The following is a 9,776-nucleotide window of genomic DNA, read 5'->3' on the forward strand; positions in this document are numbered from 1 at the left end:
AGCCTATGTTTGAGAGATAAAATTGGATGAATCTAGAGCCTCAGGGAATGGGTATAATAAGAGTACTCAGTTACTTCTTCCCTACCCAATTAGTATGTTTTAGGATTCGTTCCTATTCAAATCCTAAACTTCTTTTCTTAGGCTGCCAGAGCCTCTGAGCTTTGTGATGGACGATAAAATATGAACTATGACAGATGTTTTCACCTTCATGAAGCAGGGGGACATTAATGAAATGTGTTTAATGCAGGTTATTCTGATGTTGGTCCTATGTTTGACACTGCATAAATGATTCTAAATTGCAGTTAAATTCTCACATAAATTGCATGCTGATTTATTTGCTGAATGCAGGAATGTCCTTACTCATAAGAAAAGTGATACCTGAAGATCAGCCCAGGGTGTGGATTTGTGGTTTTGTTTATGACTTTTACCCAAATCTCAAACTTTTGAGGTCATCTTCCATGTTACAGTCACTAAGTATTGAATCACCTTTATTTATTTTTCACTTTTAAAACTCGCTTTCCTAATATCTAAAATCCACCTTTTATTAAATTCAAAATTTATTTCATTTACTATCACAAGTATTTGTGATGCACACTCAAGATTTGCAACGTTCTACATTAACAAGCAGTTATTTTCTGCTCCTGAGATGAAATCTAGAAGCTACATAACTTTGAATAGCCCAGATAGTCAATAAATTAAGCAGTACATTCCTCCAACACACTGCTTTTCATTTTCATAATTGGAATTATAAGTACCATAGTGGTAAGAAACTGGACTCCATAAACTCCTAGCTGTTCCTGTGTCCATATCATTTAAGCTGTATGGACTCTTCAACTTTATGATTTTTAACTTGTGAGTCTCACTACTTACAAAGTACTAGGGCTAGAACATATAATAGGGTTTAAAACATAAAAAAAGATTCTATAATGACAGCTCCAGATCATATTCTATTGATTAAAGGACATATCTATTTTACCCTTCATCATCTCTTACAGTGGATGCATCTTAAAACCACTGCAGCCAAGCAGCAGTTACAACATTGTTGTCCTTGATAATACATGTGAATTTCATTGTTATTCTCCATGGCATTAGCCAAGTCTATGGTACTAGTATTTCTGCCCAAAACAAATAAACAAAAACAACTAAGGACTATTGAGAATGGGAAATAAACCTGTCCTCAATTGCTTGCTTAAACTTTTCATTGACATCTTCTGGTGCCATTACCAATGCAACAGCATGAAAACTTAGAGATGGATACCAGTATTCTGAAAGAAATACTGCAGGGGAGCTCTTTTTAAAAGAAATCCTGCATCATCAACAGTTTTGATGCCACAGAGATAATACTGTTAGGAAAACACAAACTTTGATGGGTGTGTTAAACAGTGACTCGAAAGATTTGGACTGTGAAGATAAAGAACTTTTAGGAATACCTCCTCTTTTAATGTATGACAAAGAGCGAATTTCTTAAAAGCTATGTAAATAAGTCATGCAAAGTTATTTCAGTAAGCATACAATAAAAATTAGAGTTGATAAAAACATTGTATATAGTTTAATTTCTCTTTCTTTGGCACACATATAGTGAAGTATATTTCACAGCCAATGACATCTTAGATTTCAAAAAATACAATATTACCATTACTGTATGGCTTTCCCAGAAATGCTATGGAAGATCAGTAAGCATTAATTGATTTTAAAACTTGTTTCTAATCACCCTACAGCCTAATATATTAAAATAAGCAGAACTTTAAAATCTGTAATTAAGACTTTCAATCTGGGGGATAACCTTTGAAAACACACTTGGTTTTCTCCATCCACAGAGTCTTAATGCCCCTGGTTCCCCTGGTCAGCAATCACATAGGCTTCTCCGGAAAACAGTGGCCTCTCTCTCTCTTTGAGGTCCTCCATAGTCCCCCCAAACAGAGTTCATGTACACACATAGTTTATGTTTGAAGCCACACCACACCACACCAAATGAAGTAAGGTTAATAGGTAATTTGCCTTAGCAGTGTGCTGGTCATATGCTTTGTGCTATAGATAAGTAACAGATGTCATTGTTATTGTTAATTTCAAGAAACAGGAAATGATAAAGTCTCTGGTGGCACCATATCTAATCTGCTAACGTTGTTCACTTTTATAGGTGGAACTCACTGTCCAAATACAAGTGCTTTGCAAGAGGTGCGCAGCTGTAACGAGCATCCCTGTACTGTGTATCACTGGCAAACGGGTCCGTGGGGCCAGTGCATTGAGGACACCTCAGTCTCATCCTTCAACACAACTACAACTTGGAACAGGGAGGCCTCTTGCTCTGTTGGCATGCAGACAAGAAAAGTCATCTGTGTGCGGGTCAATGTGGGCCAAGTGGGACCCAAAAAGTAAGGGCTTTAGAATGTCAACAGTAAATCCTGTGGCCGGCCAAGCAGGGGATTGGCTCAGGCTTCACTTGCCTCATGAAATGGAACATTTTGATGCTTGTCATACCTGTCCTCAAGAGTAAGATTTGTTTGTTTGGAATGTCGGCCACTGATAAAGCCTCAGAGCCTTGTGCCTGGGATCCATAAATTCTGTAGAAATCTTTCTGTGTGATACCTGCTTTCAGTTTTATGATAGCACTTTCTGCTTTTATTAAGCTAGTGAGGCAATGAAAGAAGTGCTTGCTCTAGGCCTGACTGATCAATAATGACAGGATACGAAGTCCTAGCAGTGTAGGTCATCCCTGACTCCCTATACACCGGTAGGCTACGGAGACTGCCAATCTAGTTTAATTGGGTGGTAGCCTTCTATGATCTGCCTTTCATTTCCCCTAGGAAATATATTAAAAAATAGTGAGACTGAACTTATTATGTCTTTTAATCATTCAATGAATAAGCTGTTTACATCCAAGAGAGAGCCTTGGGAGAGGATGTTTTATGATAAGTGGGAAAACCACCAGTTTCTTACTGTGGTTACCAATAGTGTAATAACAAGGCGAACAATTTGCTAGAGAGGGGGGACAAAAAACTAAAGAATTGGTATATTATATGTGCCTTGTGAGAAATATAAACAAAAATGAGTCATGACACAACTGGGCTAATCATTCTTAGAGAAAATTAATAAATCAATTCTAAAATTATAATCTTTTCAAGGGTAACTTTATCTTTTGAGATTTAGACAGCATAGGTCTTTTAAAATTCAAATTACCTTAGTCATGTGAAACATTAGAAGTAAAACCAGTCAAGTTTGTTTTAGTATACAGATGGCCTTATAATTTCCAAATTTCATAATTGGTCAACTGCTTAAATATTAACTGATTGTGGCCTGTTTTCAGAGTTTACTGAAAGGATTTAATGGGGGGAAAATAATAGCAATGTGAGCACTTAATAAATCTTAGAAATTATTTTCTTTTAAAAATTTGAGCTACTTTTTAGTGTTTCAGGGAAATGAAAATAATGTACTTGATATATGAAAAAACCCAAGGAATTTTAAGGATCCCCTTATGAGTTTATTTTACCTGGCCAGCATTCCACACATTAGGGATATTTTGCCCCATATTTTGTTTACGTAGTTTGAAATTAGAAAACATATGGCAAAAAGAATTGACTAAATTGAGAAATTATTTCACATGCTTAACAGGTAGCTCCAAACCAATATTTTAACCAGTTAACTACCACACGTCCAAAACAGAAACCATCCCGCTTGCGTCCATAGATGCTTATGGCTTACAAAGGATTAATAGAAATTAGGCTAAAATTGTGATGAATCTATCAAAGGAAAATAATGTACAGTGTATTAAAATTCAATAGCAGTAACAGCAGGGGAAGGAACCTTAAGTCCTGGAGGATTCTGGGTCTTGCTGGGACAAGCACAGAGGTGGAAATACTCACTGCAGAGGAGTCTAACCTGACCTGCCTGTCATGACACAGGATAGAGAGTTACTGTGCTGTACTTCTACGAGTAAACTCACTCTGTTCCTATTTTACAGTTAATCGCCTTTCAAATGTTGCTATTGATGGTTTCCTCACTTATGCAAAGTACAAAATATTTTTCTGAACAATGGGTGTGCATGTGTACAGCATGTGTGTGAAAAAGCCCTCTGGATTCATGTCATTAAATCGTTCAGTAGGGAGGGGATCCCCATGCCGGGCCACAATAATCCATTAAACATGCGCTTTGCCCTTGCAGCCATATGCAGTGACCTGGATACATGGATAGATTTGTTAAGTCAAATGGATTTACTTTGCCCTTAAAGTTCTGAAGAAGTAAGCAAATACTGTAAATTCAAAAGAAAATGTTACTGCCCTTATGCCTAAATCTAGATTAAATTCCACAAACGCTTTTCAGTACTAGGCATTTGCAACAGAAATGCAAATAAAAACCTTGTTTTAAACTCTTAATAAAACAGATTACTGTGCAATAGTAAAATCAATGTTATTGATCTTACCTCTCCTCTGAGTAACAAACTTCAACTCCTATCACATCTGTTTAATTTGACCTTGAATAAGATTTGGGGGGAAATCAATTCCCTGATTTAAACCACAAAGACTAAATGCAAACAGTACAAAAGAGAAAAGAAGCATGTTCACTGAACCAATTGCCTCGCCAAAGGAAGTCTGAATTTATTTTATTGCATGTAACCTAGGTTGTATAATTTATCTTTGTATGTTCATTTAATGGGTTTGTTGTTAGTAATTTTGTTCTCCACAGTTAGCCAAGTATCTTGCTGTGGATATTTCCAAACAAAAGCAAAATTTTGGAGGTTGTCGATGATAACACTATAAATTCCACTGATTTTCAAGGCTAACGTTTAAGAGCATGCAATTGAGTAATGCTCTCCCGTGGTCTACGTTATAAAATTGCCTCATTGAAAAAGTGTGCTTCCAATGATAATTACTAATCAATAATTTCATAGTTCTGAAGAATGAACAGGATTATATGTGGAGTTTTGCCATATAATGTTTCCTAGTTAAGAATGAAGGTTAAATTATAATTCCAATGATTTATAGTCTCAATTGTATCAATACTTTAACTTCTGTGATTCACAGCTAAATCTCTTTGTCATACACTGACTTTGAATAGAAATCATAATTAGAAAAACACAAGCTTATTCTTAACATAAACCAGGGAGATTTATTTCTTTTTCAAATGTTGAATCTGGTGTGAGAGAGGAAAACATGTATCTGAATAATTGAATGGAACATAAATTATTATAAGATGTATAAAAAATGAAGCATCAGTAAGGTGCTAGAAATAAATTATGGGAAAGAGATTAATGATTTTTTTCACTCATAGTTCAGTTCTGAAAACCTGATTAACTTACTTGTTAAAACACAATCTATCTTGACCTATAAAAAAAATTTGGCTTCTCCCATGGGGAATATTTTTAAATCCCATATTTCACTAATTTCCCAAGTTATTTCATCAACAGTTTTACTGGTTGTTTGGTTTATTTCTTCAGTGCTTCTTAGCTTATTTATTAATGATTTATATGACCTTAAAAGAGTTTTTTCTGGGTATCATAACTTGAAGTTACTTTTAGTTACATGAATTATGCGATTATATTCTGTTGCCCTAAATTACATCTTCTTCTAATGGTAATGCTCACAGCCAACATTTGACTATTAGTAATAGTAGAGTCAGATTGTAAAGATGCAGACAAGGCTTGGGAAATTTAAAAATCACCAAGTAAGTACACAATAAATAAGACAGTATATTTAAAACATATATCAGCTCCAAAAATATTTCTTTCCAAAATATATTGTAACATATAAAAATATTTAAAGATTTTTCATTTATTCCTCACCCAAGGACATGCTATTATTGGTTTTAGAGAGAGTGGAAAGGAGAGGGAGACAGAGAGAGCGGAACATTGATCAGTTGCCTCCGGCACACGCCCTGATGGGGGATTGAACCACAACTAGGGCACGTGCTCTGACTGGAGATTGAACCGTGTCCTTTATCTGTATGGGATGATCCTCCAAACAGCTAAGTCACACCAAATATTTAATGTTTTGGCTAGTCAAAAATATTTAAAATTCCATCATCTGAAACTAAAAAAGTAATGGAAGAAAAAGGATATTAAATGAAAGTAGGAATGACACAAAAACTATTTATCATAATAACTTATACACTTTTATTATTTTATTGTTTATTATGAAATATATAGCTGTAAATACAACTTTTTTTTTTTAGCATGTACTGGGTATAAAATAGGCTCCATTATAAATTTGTCATGCTATACATTTTTGAAAAAGTGAAGTGCAGAATAACCTGAAAATTTATAATTGACAATAAGCCTAGTTAGTTACGCAAAGATGTAAAATTGGGTTCCTAAATTGGTAATTTGAATTTCCACAAATTTTGTAAAAGCATGTTAGGAAATATAAATTTATTAATGGGTAGATTATTATAAAGGAGTATGGTATAATTATTACATTTTGTCCTAGATAACAGAATTACTATTATTAAAATCACACATCTTGTTTTGAGAAGCTTTATTGAGGCCTGGTTTGGAAGAATGTAGTTGTATAGTTCTTGTCAAAAGCAATGCTCCCAGAAATTAAGACTGGTGATGATTTAGCAACTTTACAATGAAAATTCTAACCATATTAAATTACCTGGTTTGCAGGATTACTGTAGAGACTTAGTGATTTCCTTTTGTTTTTTCCAGGTGTCCTGAAAGTCTTCGGCCTGAAACAGTGAGGCCCTGTCTGCTTCCTTGTAGGAAGGACTGTATCGTGACCCCATACAGCGACTGGACCACTTGCCCTTCCTCGTGTACAGAAGGTATGATCTGCAGGGTTCTGGAGGTTCTTCCCCTAGAAGACCACTTGCCAGCACCTCTGAGTTCTGACTGAACGTTTGTGATTCTTACATGGGTTGTATAATCCTGGTTCAGCATGAATTCCATAAAATGTTGGTTTCTGTCTAGAAAATAATATAGCTTTACCAAACGAATGAGTTTTATGTCAAAACTGACTTAAAACTTTACAATATAAGTAAAAGTGAAAGTGAATTCTAGGTGTTATTATATTAACAATGTTTCCTTTAACATCTATACTAATAAAAGGGTAATATGCTAATTAGACCGAGTTGACCAGATATCCTCCGGACTTCCTTCCGGACAAAGGCCAAGGCAGAGCTGGTTAGGGGCGATCAGGCCAGCAGGGGAGCAAGCAGTTAGGGGCGATCAGACTGGTGGGGGAGCAAGCATTTAGGGGCTAGATCAGGATGGCAGGAGACAAAGCAGATAGGGGGGATCAGGCTGGCAGGGGAGCAAGCAGTTAGAGGCACGATGAGGCCAGAGAGGGGGAGCCAGCAGTTAGGGGGCAATCAGGCAGCCAGGGGAGGGCAGCTGAGGGCCATCAGGCATGCAGAGGAGGAGGCCAGAGGCATGTGATCAGCCTGAACAGAGGGGCAGGAGGTGGGAGGGGGGCTCATGATCACCAGGAAGTGGGCAGGTGAATAGTGGGATGGGGCAGTTGATTATGCAGTAGATGTTCCCCGAGGATGGAAGAGGGCCCACATGAAGATTGAAGGGACGTGGCCAGGAGCCCCCAGAAGCTGAAGAGGTAGGAAGGACCCTCCCCTGAAGCCCTTGGAGAGAGCACAGCCCCAGACACCCTGATTTCAGATTCTGGACCCAGAACTGGGAGAGCCTGAGTTCCTGTTTGTTTAAGCCAGTCTGTATTCATCTGAGCAACAGCCTTTGCCCCCTCTTTGACCCTCCTTTTGGGGCTTGTCTGGGTTCCTGGGACAGCAGGGGCTCACAGGGAGATTCATCCCTGTGTCTATGCCTTGACCCTGTCTCTCACACCCCCATGCCCCCCGGGGCTCCTCGGCAGTAACAGTTCAGTGGGCACACCAGGGCAGGATGCTTGGTGGGAACTGTGGTTGACTTGGCACAGGGACTCCTCCACTTGCCGAGCCCCAGACTGTAGGATGATGCAAGGTACTCCAAAGCCCCGCCCTTAACTCCCAGGCCTTTCCCCTAATGAGGTCAGCCTGGAGCTCTACTTCCTGAAGCACCCGGGTTGATTGGAGCCAGCAACTGGGTTCCATGCCCAGATTCTAGATGCCAAAACTGGCTCAGAGAGGGAGAGCAGAGGACCCTAGCCTTGTCCCACCTCCCAGTCAACTCAGCCCAGCTGACAGGTGGCTCCACCAGCTGCCAGGGATGTGGGGCCACATGATCAGACCACATGGGCACCTGACAAGGGGGCAGGGGCAAGTGAGCAGCCGGAAGTGGGCCTATCCTGAGGTGGGCAGGTGAACAGGATTCGGGGCTTATGATCAGCTGGTAGTGGTTACAGCTGGAAGTGGGCTTGGGAACTTGGGGACGGGACTGTGATCAGCCAGAAGTGGGCACAGCTGGAGGTGGACACTTGACCAGTGGGGCGGGCCATGAGTTCTGCCAGAAGTGGGCACACTCAGAAGTGGGCACCTGAACAGGTGGGTAGGGGCATGTGGCCAGCCAAAAGTGGGCACCTGAATGGAGAGGCGGGGGCTCTTGATCACCAGGGAGTGGGCATGGGAACATGGTGCCTGGGCTGTGATCAGGCAGAATTGATCACAGCTAGAGGTGAGCATGTGAACCCGGGGGCAGGGCCACATGTTCTGTTGGAAATAGGCACAGCCAAATGTGGGCACCTGAACAGGGGGGGGATGGGCATGTGAGCAGCTGGAAGTGGGCGTAGCCGGAAGTGGGCACCTGAACAGGGGAGTAGAGGAATGTAAGCAGCTGAAAGTGGGCACAGCTGGAAGTAGGCACCTGAACAGGGGGCCAGGGGCATGTGATCAGCTGTTATTGGGCACCTGAAGAGAGGGAGCGGGCTCCTGATTATCAGGAAGTGTGCGGGTGAACAGTGGGGTGGGGGCATGTGATTATGTGAGATATTTTCTGCATAATCAGATTTAGGAAGGACCCTTCCCTGAAGACCTTGAAGGGAGCATAGCCCCAGACACCCTGATTTCAGATTCTGGACCCAGGTCGGCAGGTAAATTGGTAATCAGGCCAGCAGGGGAGGGCAGTTGGGCATGATCAGGCTGGCAGGGGAGTGGTTAGGTGGTGATCAGGCCAGCAGGGAAGTGGTTAGGGGGCAATCAGACAGGCAGGCAGAAGCAGTTAGGAGTGATTAGGCAGGTGTGCAGGTGCACAGTTAGGAGCCAGTGGTCCTGGATTGTGAGAGGGATGTCCGACTGCCGGTTTAGGCCCAATTCCTGTCTAACCTGGCAGTCAGACATCCTGCGAGGGATCCTGGATTGGAGAGGCTGCAGGCTAGGCTGAGAGACCCTTTACCCCCGTGCATGAATTTCGTGCACTGGGCCTCTAGTTAATTATAAAAGAATGTATAGTGGCCTTGTATATTTCAAAAAGAGTATACAGTGTTCTTATCAGTACTCATAGTTTTCAAGCCACTTATCGCAAGACATAGCATGGCCCCAGGTAGTTTCAATTTACATTTAGATTCAATTATACAATCCCAAAGGAATAAAAGAGAGAGAACCAATGGCTGCAGTGAGGGAAGGATTAGAGGGTGGAAAAGAATGAGAAATTGAAAATCCGGGTATATATGTAGATAGTGCTGTGGGTCCAGGTGATGATAAAAGGCATTTGGGGGGTCGAGGTGGGGGTAGAGCTAGTTTCTTGTGAGTTACAGGCATGCAAGATGTAATGGGTTTAGTTGCCATGGTCTCTGGGGGGGTGGGCAGGTAGCTTCTCTAAATAAAGATGCATGTTTCCACTATGATACCATTCTCCCCTGGAGATCCCGGGGTGGTGGTGATCAGGAGGACAGGAATGC

At 40.6% G+C, this 9,776-nt stretch overlaps 1 protein-coding gene across 3 annotated transcripts in view; it reads left to right on the forward strand.

Moving 5' to 3' along the window:
• The window catches only part of THSD7A (thrombospondin type 1 domain containing 7A), a 186,897-nt gene that overhangs the window by 110,346 nt on the left and 66,775 nt on the right, over positions 1-9,776 (forward strand). For all 3 annotated transcript variants that reach the window (XM_015558202.1, XM_015558203.1, XM_015558204.1), the window contains 2 exons: positions 2,138-2,372; positions 6,644-6,759. In XM_015558202.1, the coding sequence (XP_015413688.1) occupies positions 2,138-2,372; positions 6,644-6,759 (351 nt within the window). The remainder of the gene's footprint in view (positions 1-2,137; positions 2,373-6,643; positions 6,760-9,776) is intronic.

Source organism: Myotis davidii, unplaced genomic scaffold (assembly GCF_000327345.1).
Source record: "Myotis davidii unplaced genomic scaffold, ASM32734v1 scaffold168, whole genome shotgun sequence".
NCBI lineage: Eukaryota > Metazoa > Chordata > Mammalia > Chiroptera > Vespertilionidae > Myotis > Myotis davidii.